We start from the raw sequence: 14843 nt of genomic DNA, 5'->3' as shown, positions 1-14843 counted from the left end.
GGCTTCAGCAGCCTTCAATTTCTGCTTTCCCAGCAGTGGGATGCTAGGCACATGTGGCCATGCTTACTTGACATGCCACTTGACTGACTGAGCTATCTCCCCAGCACCATTTCTGTTTGTTTGTTTGTTTGTTTGTTTGTCTGTTTGTTTGTTTAAGAGATAGGGTTTTATATGACATTCCACGCTAGCCTTGAACCCCAGCCAATCCTCCTGATTAAACCTCTCAAATTCTAGGACCACAGACAGACATGAACCATCATGCCTAGTCCTATGTCTCGTTTTTAAACTGAATCAAAGGCATATAGAGGGGTTTCTGTTTTGAGGGGTAGGACCTCCCTGTATTGCCCACACTCATCTAAAACTGTGAGCTAACGTGGTCCTATCTCACTCTTCTGAGTAGCTTAAACTAAAGGCTCATGCAACATGTCTGGCTGAAGTTTTTAACTGAGACTCTATTTCTGGAAGGAATATAGTAGATAAATTAAGAAAGATCAGGAGGAAAAAAGTTCTGCTCAGAAAGTTAACCTAAAATTGGAATGGATAAGTTTAGGCTCCAAGACAAACTCCCAGTTATGCCTGAAAAGAAAGCAGCCTTGTTTTCTGTGGATAACACCATCTTTCCCTCACACCCAAACATTCTTCTGGCTGCTTACCTGACCCTCTCCTCTTCAGCCCTCTTCAGGGCAGCATCCCGCTGTAGAACCTTTAAAATGGCATCTTGTTCCTCCTCTGTCAAGAAGCTTAAGTCAATCATTTTGGAGAGAAGTATACACAAAAAGAATAGTAACAAATGCGGCTTGGGGTTCTCAAGGGAAAAAAACAGCTCAAATTACAACCAGGATGATTACAGGATGCAAAAATGAAATGCTATCTTATTTGGTGGGAAAAAAAAGTCTTTGGGCTCCACACAAGTTTTAGTCAGATGACATCAAGGTCCTAAGAGCAAGGTCCCGAGGTAGTCGTAGTCTGTACGGTAGACGGCTCTCAGGAGGATGCCACATGCTTTGCTTGTGTCTTCAGCAGCTTTCCTTGAGTGCACCCTCTCTGGACCAGTCTTAGACACAGTCTCTCCACGCTCATCACCATCTTGAGGGACAGCCTCTTTGGTGCATCCCTAACCTGGAAGATCATGAGACAACGAACACCAATCAATGAGAAGCAATTCCTGTAAGCACTGCGCAGTGGCACACTGTAATATGGCCATAGGTGATGGATTTTGAACTGAGCAAACCAGTTCTGCCAGCTTCCTGAACTCAAGGTCAAAGTGTCAGAAACATGCTTCTACCCAACTCTAGACCACGGAGTGCACACAAAGATGACTGTCAATGTTTAACAACCCACCTGAGCCGTGGAAGGTTTCTCACTACAAATTCCGGGCTAAAAAGTGATGCTAGAATTCAGCAGGACCAGGGCAATGCAACTTGAAGGTGTCAAGGAATTATGGGAAATAGAGATTCTAAGTGCTTGCCACTTTGCTGGTGGGAACTTTCCACTGGTGTGGGCCTGTCTTCTGCAAGGCAGCAGAATTCACCATGGGCAGAACTAGAATAGCCCTACAGTTACTGTTCACTCAGCTGCACTCGTAGCCTTCGCTGGGCCAGGAGGAAGTCACCAAGCTGGTCCTCCTTCATTTCTGAACACTTACTGATATGTACATATAAACTGGGGGAAAGGAAGAAAGAGATAGAGTTTCAAAACATCCCATCATCCCAAGTCAGCACTTCTGAGTCACAAGATAGGGAAGAATCCTGTTTTCCAAGACGTATCCTAAAGATGGGGGAAACAAGAGGGTGAAATTTGAAGAATGCCATGAGGCAAGACTTTGGGGATGGGTCCTTTAACAAGTTTAGAGCTGCATGTGGACAACAGACACTCAAAGCCACGTGCTGAAGTCATCCTTAAAGCAACCCCACTTACGAAGAAAAGAATGTGCACAAGAGTGAGATACATTTATACACGGGTACCTTGCACAACAGAACTACTGGGCAGCTACCACTGGCCATTGGCTTGCTACCAAAAGCCATTAATTGAGTTACTCTACCAGAGATTTTTGTCTGCTCCTTTGTACTCAGCGTTAGGGCATCCTTTGCAGGCTGTAGTGATTAAGTAAAGCAGTGACTATAAAAAGAACACATCTTGTACCCTTTACCAAAACTCGCCACTAAAAATGCATTCTTGCCTCCCTTTTGGGTCCATGCTTTTGCTGCTAAATAAGATTGTGCTTGGTCAAAACTGACTCCAACTTTTTTTGTGTGTACTTTTTGTTTTGTTTCTGTGGGGTTTTTTTCTTATTGATTTTCCTTTTTTTTTTTTTTTTTAGTTTGTTTTGATTTTGATTTCTTATTTTTTGTTATTTTTCTTGTTTCTTTCTTTCTTTCTTTTTTGAGAAAGAAAGAAAGAAAGAGAACACGAAGTTGAGTGGAAAGGGAGGTTGGGAGAATCTGTGAGGAACAGGGAGAGGAAAAAGAATATGGTAAAATATATTGTATGAAAACAATTTTAATAAAAAAATTTTAAAAGAGAAAATAAATGTTCTCTCACATACACTAGAATGTGTTTGGTTATCTGTTTTCTATTTGTCTATGTGATATGAAGTTTGAGCTTTATATGCAGAAACCTTGATGACCTTGTTTCATTTCCCTATAGCTCTTTTATCTTACCCACAGTAACTATACATACATATATACACATACACATATGTACACACATATATACACATGCACATATATACAGTATATACATACATACATATACACACATATATACATACACACATAAATATACACATATACATATTTATATGTATATATATATGTTTGACTATATTATTTCAAAAGTCTCTTTTTAAAATCTTCATCTACTTGCATATGCTATAGCCTGTCTGTCTGTCTTGGAAATTTCTCATCCTTCAAGGCAGATCAAACTTACCACCTCCACGAAGTCTTTACTAACTTCCATAGTCAGAGGTAAAACCTATAATACATTAAATTATTGCTCTGAAGTTTCATGCCCTCCCTGTAGCCTACTTGAACCTGACCCACCTGAAACAGGGTCACTCTGGCTACTTACCACTATGAAACAAAGAAACAAACACTTACAGTCAGAAGCCACTAAAGTTTCACATTTGCAGCAGAAAGCATGCTGATACAAAAGCCTCTTCCTTCATCCATATGGGCAGATGTGTATATATATGTTTCATCATTCATGTGGGTATTTATTCCTTTTACCCTATGTAATTGCAATAGTTAGTGTTATGTGCTATTGAGAGATAGAGATTCACACTATGATTGCTCTTAAGCCTCTATATTACTGTAAGTCTCTGTGGATAAATATAATGTATGAATTAGTTAGTCAATCAATTTCTGTACACAGTGTCACCAAAGATACAGGGCCATCTCAGTTCTTCTCTTCTTTCACACACAGCACCTTCCTCAGAGCCCAAAGGTTGGCAAGGAAATAGATTAAGGCCACATTCTTAGAACAGTGTCCACAGTGAGGCCTTCCTATACTGCCACTTGGATGAGAAAGAGGTTGCTTTTATGTCCAAGGAGTTGGGGCAGGATAAGAAAAACAATTTCAATGGTCTCACAGTCGGAATGGGAAGAGCTGCCACAGGCGGAAACATTGCTTTCCACAGCTCCAAGGGAAAAAAAAATGCAAACCAACCAGTGCTTGTTTGCCAACCAGTGGTGTTTAAGGGTCAAGGCAAATGCACCTCTCATGGGAAGCTGTTAGCAAACCAGGGAGTAGTTTCTCATTTTCCAACAGAGCAGCGCAGGGCTGAGCCTGCTCCTCTAGGTGGGCAGTCCAATTGTAGCGGGCAGCTGAGACTCCACAGTACCACATCCTGGCCGGATCCCACTATTTCAAGTGGCATTTAGCTAGGAGCTAAGAGACCACTTCATTCGTTCCTTCACCCAGCCAACAGGGAGCCTAGTAAACTTCTGCACGCTAGAGAGGCAGCAGAGAGAGAGAGAGAGAGAGAGACTTCCTGGCCAGAGTTTGATCAAATTAAATAGTACAAATAATTCTTCTACATTTTTAAAGTCTAAATAACTAAACTATGTCTGGTGCTGGACGGTAACAAGTGCCATGGAAGAAAAAGCTGAAAAGGAAGTCAAATAATCTTGTGAGAGAATGAGGAATCGGTTAGGGTAGGTCTCGCTGACATGACATTTGAACAAAAACTTGAGAAAGATAAAGAGATACAGACACCAGAGCACCCTGAGGTGGGAGTGAGAACCACAATTTGGCTAGAGCTGGGCACCACAGAGTAAGCCAGGATAACAGGAAGAGCAGGTAGGAGAGGAAGTGGTCCAGACTGCACTGGTTATTGGTAAGGACTGTGAGGGTCTGAGATGGAGCTACAGGAAGGTGGGGGCAGGTAAAGGGAGAAGGGAATCCGTGTTTCCTGGTACCTCCAGCATGGCTGCTATTCAATCTGCCTCCTGGCAGAGTTGATGCTGAGATAGGTCCTACGTTTTAACAGACGAAGTGACTGAACGCAAAGAAGGCTTTTGCTGTTAAGTGAGACTGGCATTTGCCAATTGTTTTTGACAGAATAGATGACCCTGTTGTTGCCATCCTACTCAGTGCCCCCTCCCATACAGAGTCCTCAAAATATGGTGGCAAAACAAAGTTCTGTCTGTGGACCATCGCTCTCCTCTTTTCTTTTTTGATTTTGTTTTATGGTGTTGATGTTTTGCCAGCATGCATGTCTGTGTGAGCGCTTCAGATCTTGGCGTTACAGACAGTTGTGAGCTACCATGTGGGTGCTGGGATTTGAACCTGGGTTCTCTGGAAGAGGAGTCAGTGCTCTTAACTGTGGAGCCATCCCCCTACCCCCCATCATTCTCTGCTTAAGCATAAAGGAACCACTGGCCCTTGGCTTGTAAGAAGGCGTTATGTCCTCTAAAGTGCCTGGCCCTTTCCCCACACCCTCCGTGAAGGAGCAGAATAATAATCTCTGTTAGGAGAGAAGTTAAAAAAAAAGGTGTTTTTTCCCATATTCACGGGGTTATAGAAGTATCCCAGCGGTGAGCAGAAGCCTCCCCGTGCACAGCCTCCCACCCATGTTCTGCATGCTGCCAAGTGATTGTTCTATAACTCAGATCCAACCAAAACATATGCTAAGCTGAAACCCCTTTGCCTTCTTTCCATGATCCAATAGCTGAAGCTAAGAGTCCTGGGGACTCACAGCTGTCTCTTCCTCAAGCTCTTTCCCTTCAGAACCAGCCATGCCGAACACTTCTAGTTCCTCTTGTTACTGGCTCTTTGCATAGTCTACTCTTTTCTTCTAGGTCCTGGCCTAACTGCTACTTATTGTTCGAGACACCTTCTCTTCACAGCTCCAGGCCAGGAAGGAGTCCCTCCGCTGTGTTCTATTAGCACCCAACTCACACTATCGCAGTAGACATCAGTCTATCTCAAACTCAGGGCTGCTCATTTGCCACCCACCTGCTTTGAGGTAAGGTTTGGCTTTCTGAGAGTCTTGTGCCCGCAGTACCTGCCACTCCAATAGGAATGAAAATATTTGTCGAAATTAAAGAAATCCAGGTGGAGGGGGCGGAGCTTCTACTTCATGTGACCCTAGCTTTAGTACACAGGGGTGACGAGTCCATGTCATCCACTGGGTTCCAACTCTAGGATTGCACTGTGGTTTGACTATCACATGGCTTCTCTAAGATTCTTGTCTAAGACTCTTGTGTAGGATGACTGAGTGCATTCCTTTCTTTAGGGAGATGGTTGAAGAGCTCCAGTGAGAGTGTAGGACACTATAGATGCTACATAATGTGATGGCTGGTTTTGTTAACTTGACACAAACTAGAGTGAGCTGGGAGGCAGGATCCTAATTGACAACTTGCCTCCATTAGATTGGCCTGTGGTCAGGTCCTTAATCATTTATGTGAGAAGGCCGAGCCACATAGCATCACCCCCAACACACACACACACACACACACACACACACACACACACACACACACACACACGTGGTCCTGGGTTCCATTAAAAGGCAGGCTGAGTCAGAACTGCAAGCCAGTAAGCAGTGCTCCTCCATGGTCTCTGCATAAGCTCTTGTCTCCAGGTTCCTGCTCTGACTTCCCTCAGTGATGAACTGTGATCATGATGCAAACCAAATAAATCTTTTCTTCCCCAAGTTGCTTTTGTACGAAACAGCGGAAACCAAACTAGGGCACATGCGAAATCCCAGGAACGGCAGCAGTAGGGAAACAGGAGCGCTTTGAATGTGGACTGTTTGATTGACATTTCCTGTGTGTTGTCCCTGCCACAGTTCCTCTGTAAGGGTGAGTGCTCCTGCTGGGCGTGGTGGTCTTTAATGCCAGGAGGCAGAGTCAGGTGGATCACTGTGAGTTCGAGGCCAGCCTGGCCTACAAAGTGAGTCTAGGACAGCCAAGGCTACACAGAGAAACCCTGTCTCAAAAAAAACAAACAAAAAAGAGTGAATGCTCCTCCTGTCAATTGTCCAAGACTTAAACTGAGGAGAGAAACAGAGACCTGAAATAGCATGTGCTTTTGCTGATAGCAAAGAGGAAGGCTGGATTTGCAGCCTCCACCTATTCATCTTGCTGACCAAAACTCAGGTTAAAACTGTGGAATTAAATAATCTCTTTCCCAGCATGCTGTGCCACAAGAAGGGAGCCAGATCCCGTCTTCTGCTTTCCTGCAAAGCTGTTGGTATATCAGACGAGGCCCTGAGCCCCAAGGAAGGGGAGGAAAACTCATGTTGGCAGTGACTCTCACATGACTTTGTCAGAAGAAAAGCAAATTGTTCTGACAGTCCCATGACTTCAAGAATGAAAGCTACAAAGAAGGAAGAAAAAAACCCATTGAGCAACAGAAGAAGAGCAATAACAAATATGTCTGATTTGGAGAGAATGGCGCTTAGCTAAAAATATAATAAATATATTATAATATATAAATATTATATACATATATAAAATGAAAATATAATAAAAATAAGAAAAGTGCAGATCAATGATCTCTCTCTCGTCCCTGGTGGTAACACATGCCCCATCATGCATAAAGCTAAATATCTCACACCCTTCCTTACCCACAATGGCATTGAAAGGTGGATTAACCTACAAATACTGCAGGAAACGCTGGATGGAGTACAGCCCTCCCAGTAGAAAGGCCTCCCGTGAATATCCTACAGCATAGGCATGTGTAACCAGGCATGAAAGCTAACACTTCTACACCGGGGTGGAACTAGCTTGCCAGTTCTACATGTCGGTTCCACTTTATCCTGCCCTCCGGAACTGCTTTTATCTCCCTGTCCCTTCTGTGGGTCCTGGATTGATTTCCTTAACATATTCACCTGCCTCTTTGTAACCTCTGGGCTCTTTTTATATGTCTACTTCTACATTCTTTATCTGGCATGTAGGCCACTTTCATAGATTTAAATTCATTGTGAGGGAGCCATGGTCTTTTAGAGGAGCCACGTGGCTTGTCTTTTCGTGCTTCTTCTGTTTCTGTATTGAGATTGGTGCATCAGTTGGTTTGGGCACTTGTCTGGGTTTTATTCAGAGATCTTTTCAGTGAGCAGTTTATACTGTGGAGCTCAAGCCTCACCATTGCTTTTTGGATTAGGCTTCTGCTGCCCCTCCCAGCACGTCCGGTTCAGTTGTGCACTTGGCCGAGTCTATAGTTTTAATTTTGTTCCCCACTCTCTCTCTCCCCCTCTGTCTGTCTCTGTGTACATGCGCCCGCAGATGATATGAGCATGCCAAGGCACCCATGTGGACGTCAGAAGACAGCCTGTGGGAGGCAGTTCCCTCCTTCCACCACGAGGGTCCTAGGGCTCAAACTCACATTGTCAAGCTTGACCCAGGTGCTGATGTCCAGAGGTGTGCATGTTCTAAGACGTCCCCACAATGAAGTGTCTGCCTGACCATTTCTGGGATCACTATCAGAGATTCCCAGGAGGTCAGAAATGGCTGAGGACCAGCTAAAGTGTTCGGCAATTATTAACAGTTGAACACGGTCCTTCGCCTATTGATTGTTGTTCAGCCGAGGCGAGAGTGACATCACACCCCTACACCCACACACAGAAACAGCTGCATCGTAGAAGTCTGACTGGTTCTTTGTGCGGATAGGAAAATGGAGACGAAGAGGAGGCAGCGGATGAGTGCTTCAGGGTTGCACAGCTGCCTAACACGAGAGCTAGGACACTCAAAGAAAACTTCTTTTTCTTACAGGGCATATCCCACTTGAGTGGAAATACAGACTGCCAGCTGAGATGGGCTGAGCTCACAGCATTCCTGAAACCCACACCGATAGCAAGCAGGAATTGCAGACCAATTCTAGATTCAGTTATCTTCCAGTTTTTTCAGGCTTCCAAGTTAAAAGGAAGGGAGTGCAGGAGCCAGCTGATTCATTAACTAAACTGGAATTAAACCCAGAAACATAAAGTTACCTCAACTGGAGCGGTCATTAGCTTAGACTTTAAAAGCCTCATTTGGGTAGTTATGTACATTCCCTGACAGGCTGGGGGTGAGGGACTCTTTCCAGATGTATTAGCTTGGGGTTCCCACCGAAGACACATCAGTTGCTACAATGTATAAGGTCTTCCTTCCTTCTATGCATCTTCTAAACAGATGCCTTTGAAATGCAGGCTCTGCCAGGAACATTCTCCCTGCCTTTGGCATTGGGACTACTGTTGAACATTCTGGCTTTTGAGTCAAGGGACACTTGAAAGACGACTGATCTATTTTGAGTCTTTGGAGACACCCCTAAGGGCTATGGGTTAGCTTCCTGGTCTGTATTGTGTGGGTAGCAAAGCATGTTGGACAGGGTTATCATGAGGATAACACTTGGCTATAGGTAAGACAGTACGGGCATAGCAAGTGTCTTGTGAGTACCCCCTCACAAGAAGGCTACCCTCCCATCCCACCTCTTCCTTCCCACCCCCACCCCTCACACATACCACCCCCTCCCCACCTCACCCCTTCTATTTTGCCTTGAGACCAGAGCATGATGCCACTGCTTTTCCTCTTACCTCAGGAGACTCTCTTTCCTCCCAACCTGCCTATCCCATTTTAGAGAGTAAATTAGAGGTTTCTATGGTGTATGCCCATTTGTATGCAATGCAGACCCCACCACTGAGGTCTTTGAGGAGAATTTTTTTTTAAGTCTTTGAAATTTGAGGATCTTGTGATAAAGAGATTATCTATGTTGGATTATCTAGGTAAAGGCAACATAATCATGGGGCCTTTATGTGAATGATGCAGGGGACAACACCCAGAAGAACCCAGTTGGAATGGCATGTTTTGAACTTGGAGGAAGAAGTCAGGGACACCTAACTCTTTTAGAAACTGGAAAAACTAGGAAACATTTTCAGCAACCCCCCCCCACCCCCCACCCCCGGAGGAGGAATTCAACTTTGTTGACCCTTTGATTTCACCTCCTAACACAATCTGGTGGCATTTCGTGCCACTAAATTTAGCACAGCAGCAATACATGCGTACTTCTAAACCACTGGTCTGCGGGCCAGGCCCCTGCGCTTTTGTTTTGTTTAGCATTTAGTGTTTTGCTGTTGTTCTGTTTTGTTTTGCAGGAGTGGGGATAAAACCCAGGACTTCACACATTCTGGGCAAGCACCCTACCGCCTCCCAGGCTACCTCCCCAGCACTCCTGCTGGCAAAATACGTCCTCCAAAGTAACGGTGGGTGGCAACCTGGGCTTGTCTCTCCTTGTCCCCTCCCCACTTTTCCATCAGTCTTGGATTATTAAATAATCCAGTAGATCCAGACCTAAATGCCGTCACTCTGAGCAAGCTACGTCACCACTTAAACGCCTCCCCCAGAGCTTCCCTGATGCAAAATCCAGACTCTTTGTCCTGGTGTTCTTGCTGTTCTTACTCTAAGCCCGTGGGCCTCTTCCTATCCTCGGATTCCAGCTAACCCACTCCTCACTCATTCCCTCCACATCATCCCCTGGTGGCTGCTCATGCCGCTTTCACCATCTAGAACACCTTTCCTGTGTCAAACAGTCATGCCTTTCTATCTCTAAAGTCCTAGCTTGAATGGGACCTCCCCCATAAAACTGCACCTATAGCCCATGACCTGTCAGACATACCCCTACCGCAGTCTGGCTGTATTCACACTCAGCTGAGCCGCAGCAATGCTTTTACATCTCTCCTAGGGAGTAAAGAAGAACACAGTCTTTGGAGTGCAGCAGACTGACCCAGGCTGTGTGGACTCCCACAGCACAAGCTACCTAGTTTCCCTGAGCTTCAGACTTGTCTGTAAAATGGGCGTCATATCGATCTTACTAAGTAGCCGAAAAGAATAAAGCAAATACCGAGTATAAAAAACTAGTTATTCAATAATGAATGCACCCAAATTACTATAACTACTAACTGCAATTCTGATTCACACACTCTTCAAGGAAAGGTTTCTCTCCACTTCATTTCTTAAGCCCCTTCTTGCCTATAATAGTGAAGGAAAATCTTCCAAGTAATAAATAAGGCACTAAAAGGTTGGGAGCGTTCCTCTAAGTTTCCTGCCCACCTGGACAAGAATGACTTCACCTCCAGATGTTTCAGAGCAGAGAAAAAGGTACTGGGTCTATTTTCAACATTGGTGTTAGAATTCTTTTGCCTTGATGTAGCTGTGCACAGACATGCATGTATGGGCATGTGCATGTGTGTAGTAGTGTGTGTAAAAGCCAGACATCAGTGCCAAATATCTTCCTCAATTGCCTTCTTTACTCTTCTGAGACAGGGCTACTCACGGACCCTGGCTTCGCTGCTTCAGCTACATGCGCTGGCTGTTTGCCTGCCTTCCCTTCCCAGCCTGGAGCTACAGGTGTGGGCCGCTGCATCTGGGCCTTCTTCCAAATGTAGTGCTGAGGATTTAAACTCGGATCCTGTTTTGGTGGCAAGCATATTACCCACTGATCCCTTTTCCCATGCTCAGTAGACATTTTAAGATGGAAACTTTGCAGAATCCATCCTTGGTTAGTGCTACTAACCCACTACTTATTCCAGCCGGGTGCTAAGTATTGTTTTCATTAGCGTAGGTGTACACTGTTATTTTGACATCACCGAACACTACCTCAAACAAGTAATGTTCCAGAGTCGATGAGGCAAAGTTGTTTTGACCTGTCATGCTTAAAAAGCCACAATATAGAGTCTCCTTCGACGTCCAGGTATACGTGTAGCAGGATTTTCTTCCTTTAAAGGTACCCCTTAAATTGCTTCTATGGTGAGAGAAAAAAAAAACGGCCCCAGTTTTCAGTCTGTTTGGCCTTGTCACAAGGAAAAGTCATGAGATTTCAATCCACAGCATACTGTTTGAATTGTGGTCACCCAGTTACCAGCTTGCTGACCAGGAGTAAAGCCCTGACTTAGGGCTCCATTTGTTCTACTTTAAAGTTGAGGCAAACATTGCCAAACCTTCCTTGGTGAAACACTACAGGGAGCCAATAGGACTACGTATCAGGGGACGTTTTGAAAATAAAACGCCACACAACTATGTGCTTCTATTCACTTTTTAATACAGCATGAACTTCAAGCAGTTGCCCTTGACTTTGGCTAAGAGAAGGGTTCATAGTGCCCGCTGAGGAAATGGATAATGCCTTCGTCATCTGCCTTCAATTAGTCCCTAAGAGGCAAAAGGAGTACTGCTGTAGTTACAGATATCAAATACCATTGGAAATCTTCCTTGAAGTCTTAAGGGATACCTGGCTTCACAGTGATAAAGTTCTTTGAGTCACATTCTTGAATAAGAAGGGCACTGCATTATGAGAGCTGTTACGTGACGTTAACTATCAGGTCATTCGGTCAGGCATGCTTCTGCTCAGGCATCTGACTGAACTGGTCTCTGAGCCTTCAAATTCCAGCTATCCTTCAAAGGAGTGGTCATCTGCCGTAGAGACACTCCCCTTGTGCCTATGACAAGGTAGTAGAAAGGACCACCTTTATGCAGAGCTGCACTTAAAAAAGGAGCAGCAGCAGCTCTCTCAGGACATGCTCAGTTTTCCTCAAACTCCATCCCTTTGCTTATTTCCCAGACCGCCCTGACTCAGACCCAGCACAATGCCTCCCAGAAGGATAAATAAAAGGCCTAATGAGCAAATCTCATGAAATATTCAGCTGGTCTTTTGGAGAAAAACAGCTGGAGATGACCTTAGGAATTCCATCAATTCCCCCTACCACACAGTTTAAAAATAACCAAAGGGCATTTCTAGGGAGAGATGGCCTTTCCTTTAAAGGCAATAATATGCAAAAAGGCATGCTGGGGTCATTAGCCCAAACAGTACAGTCCCGTGATAAATCTTCAGCCACATGTTCCTATGAGAATCTCCCTTCAAAAGTTCAATGCTGCATTTCATTGTGATGGTCACCCTCCCCGAGCGGGCCATGACACTCAACTATATAAAAGACATGTGCATATCATCAACCCCTCATGGCCCATGAGGCCATGAGAAACCTCTCCTCCATTGGCAGAGCTTCCACACTGATCTAGTAACGTGGAGGGTTCTGACCTAAGGGCCTCTCTCCATTTAAAGCTCCTTCCTGGGATATACCTTTAACTGCCTCAAAACAGCAGTCAAGCCTCCAGTGTTACATTGGGCCCCCATGTCCGACCCCGAGCCTTCCTTCCCATTTTCCTTATGCAGTTTGTTGAAATGTCTTTCACTTACCTCTCACACTTCTGTTCCTCTGACATATTCAGCTCCTGTACTGCAAGGCCCACCCAGAACTTCTTAAAGTCACACTCATTCTTTCCACATATGTCCCTTGTTTGGAAAGATAAGGCTAGCCCATCTCAGAAATCCCATCATCATCTCTTTGATGATGGTCTCTGGTGCTTTGTGGTATAGAGCGGCTATCTGTTTACTTACTGTCTGCCACACACCTAAGCTTTCCTGAAAACATGAGATATCATGTCTGACTCCCCCAGAATTCCCCAGTGCTGGACCATATCATGTTTTGTGACCTTGTACCAAATTCCACCAAAGAACCACATGCATTTCATGTTCTTCCAAAAGACCAGAACTTTCTTTTCCTTTTTTTTTTCCAAGAAATATTTTCTTAACTGAAAAAGTGAGAAAGTAGCTTTCCTCTAAGCTTTTGCCACATTAGAAAAAAAAAACATATATAGCTGCATAGCTGCTCAGAACTGTGACATCACCTTTGCCAAGGTTGAAAATATACATTACATTTATCCCCGAGAAACTTCCATTGGTTTATAACCAACTGAACCACAGTTCTTAAAAAGGCAACTCAAAGCTAAAAATGATGTCCAATGTGGTGGGTTTTTCTTTTGCTGAGCCAAAAGGGATAATTATACACTTCTTTTCTAAAGAGTCTCAACCAAATGCTGGAAACTCAAGTGACAAACATCAAGAACACAGTCTTCTACAGGAAAGTCAAAGCGCCTTAGTAACCACTAATAACTCTTAAGTGTGTATATGTGCTGTACAAGATGAAAAGAAACTGTTTGCTACTACACTCCATTAGTAGGATGCTCATTTCTTGGGATGATTAGAAGAGAAACAGACATCTTACCTTCCTCCAACCCTTCTCTCTCACTGCAAATGTGATCAATGTACTATAAGAAGAGGCCAGCAGGGTTGCCATCATCACATTCAGGGGAAGTCACTGCAGGTCATGGGGGTGAAGGGACTTGCATCCATACACTTCGATGCAATAGACTCAGAACTTACTCTGGGTTCCTGGAGCTCCAGAGCTCTATAGGACTCATCAGGGAGAGAAGAAATAAAGGCAGAAGAAAGGGCCAGCTGAGCAGTGCTCCACACAGGAGCTTCTACAGACCCCTGCAGGATGTGGTGCTCTGCCCAGGACCCCCATACAAATGTGCAGGGTGCAAATTGGACTGGACTTTCATACCAAGCCCCTCTGAATGCCTGAAACACTCACTTGCTAAACTTGCCACATGAGACAAATAGTTTGATTCTGCCCATGGCTCCAGTTTAGCAATGTCTATAAAGAAACTCCAAACCTGGGGTCCAGGTAGGAGGTACAACTTTGCCATGTCAGCAAACCTATTTTTCCTAAATCTTAATAAAAAACAAAAAATCCCTTTGTACTGATCTAGGGAAGAGCTTGATGGTATTAGTCAAACCTTAAAACACCTCCTAAGGCAGGTATGAGTTAAGTGATGCTCCCACAGTATCTGCAGGGTCAGCCATGCCCTGCCTAGAGGAACAGAGGGCTGGGTTCTCATCCGTGCTCAGCTACTAAAGACCCTGCTTTTACTCACTTGGCTAGCTGACCACTCTTGTAAAATGAGGTACACCTATCAAAATTATTTTTTCTCACAGGCATAAAATCAAATGTCGAAGTAAATGCCACCAAGCTAGCTGACAGAGAAAGAAATTCAGAGACAGACTATTTAAACTAGTCAAGGAAAACTATCATCCTGCTGTGTCATGTAAAAAAAAAATCTAAGTAATTTTCATATGATATTGCAATAGTAAAGGAGGGCAGAATAATTAGGAAAACAGGACACAAAATTAAAAAATTTTTTGATGTATTGTATCTGTGAATGCAGAGGGGTAGTGTTAGTGTGTGTGTGTGTGTGTGTGTGTGTGTGTGTGTGAGAGAGAGAGAGAGAGAGAGAGAGACAGACAGACAGACAGACAGACAGACAGACAGACACACACACACACACACACACACACACAGACAGACACACAGAGAGAGTTAGGGGTGTGGGTGTGCTAGAAATTGAAGCCAGGACCTGAAGCAAACTGCACAAGTGTTTTCAACTGAAGTATAGTCCCAGACCCCTTTTCTTTTTCCTATGCCTCCCTTTCCTCGTCCCTCTCTTACTGAGAATGTTCTTTTTGGGATT

At 44.3% G+C, this 14843-nt stretch overlaps 1 protein-coding gene across 7 annotated transcripts in view; it reads right to left on the bottom strand.

The window, feature by feature from the left end:
- SYTL2 (synaptotagmin like 2) overlaps positions 1-14843 on the bottom strand; it is a 108129-nt gene that overhangs the window by 60259 nt on the left and 33027 nt on the right. For all 7 annotated transcript variants that reach the window (XM_084759776.1, XM_084759777.1, XM_084759786.1 and 4 more), the window contains exon 2: positions 654-1119. In XM_084759776.1, the coding sequence (XP_084615902.1) occupies positions 654-754 (101 nt within the window). In that variant the 5' untranslated portion in view covers positions 755-1119. The remainder of the gene's footprint in view (positions 1-653; positions 1120-14843) is intronic.

The sequence above is a fragment of the Acomys minous genome (assembly GCF_964271855.1).
Source record: "Acomys minous genome assembly, chromosome: 2".
Lineage (NCBI taxonomy): Eukaryota > Metazoa > Chordata > Mammalia > Rodentia > Muridae > Acomys > Acomys minous.
The sequence above is the reverse complement of the archived record's forward strand: the minus strand, read 5'-3'. Positions and strand labels throughout refer to the sequence as shown.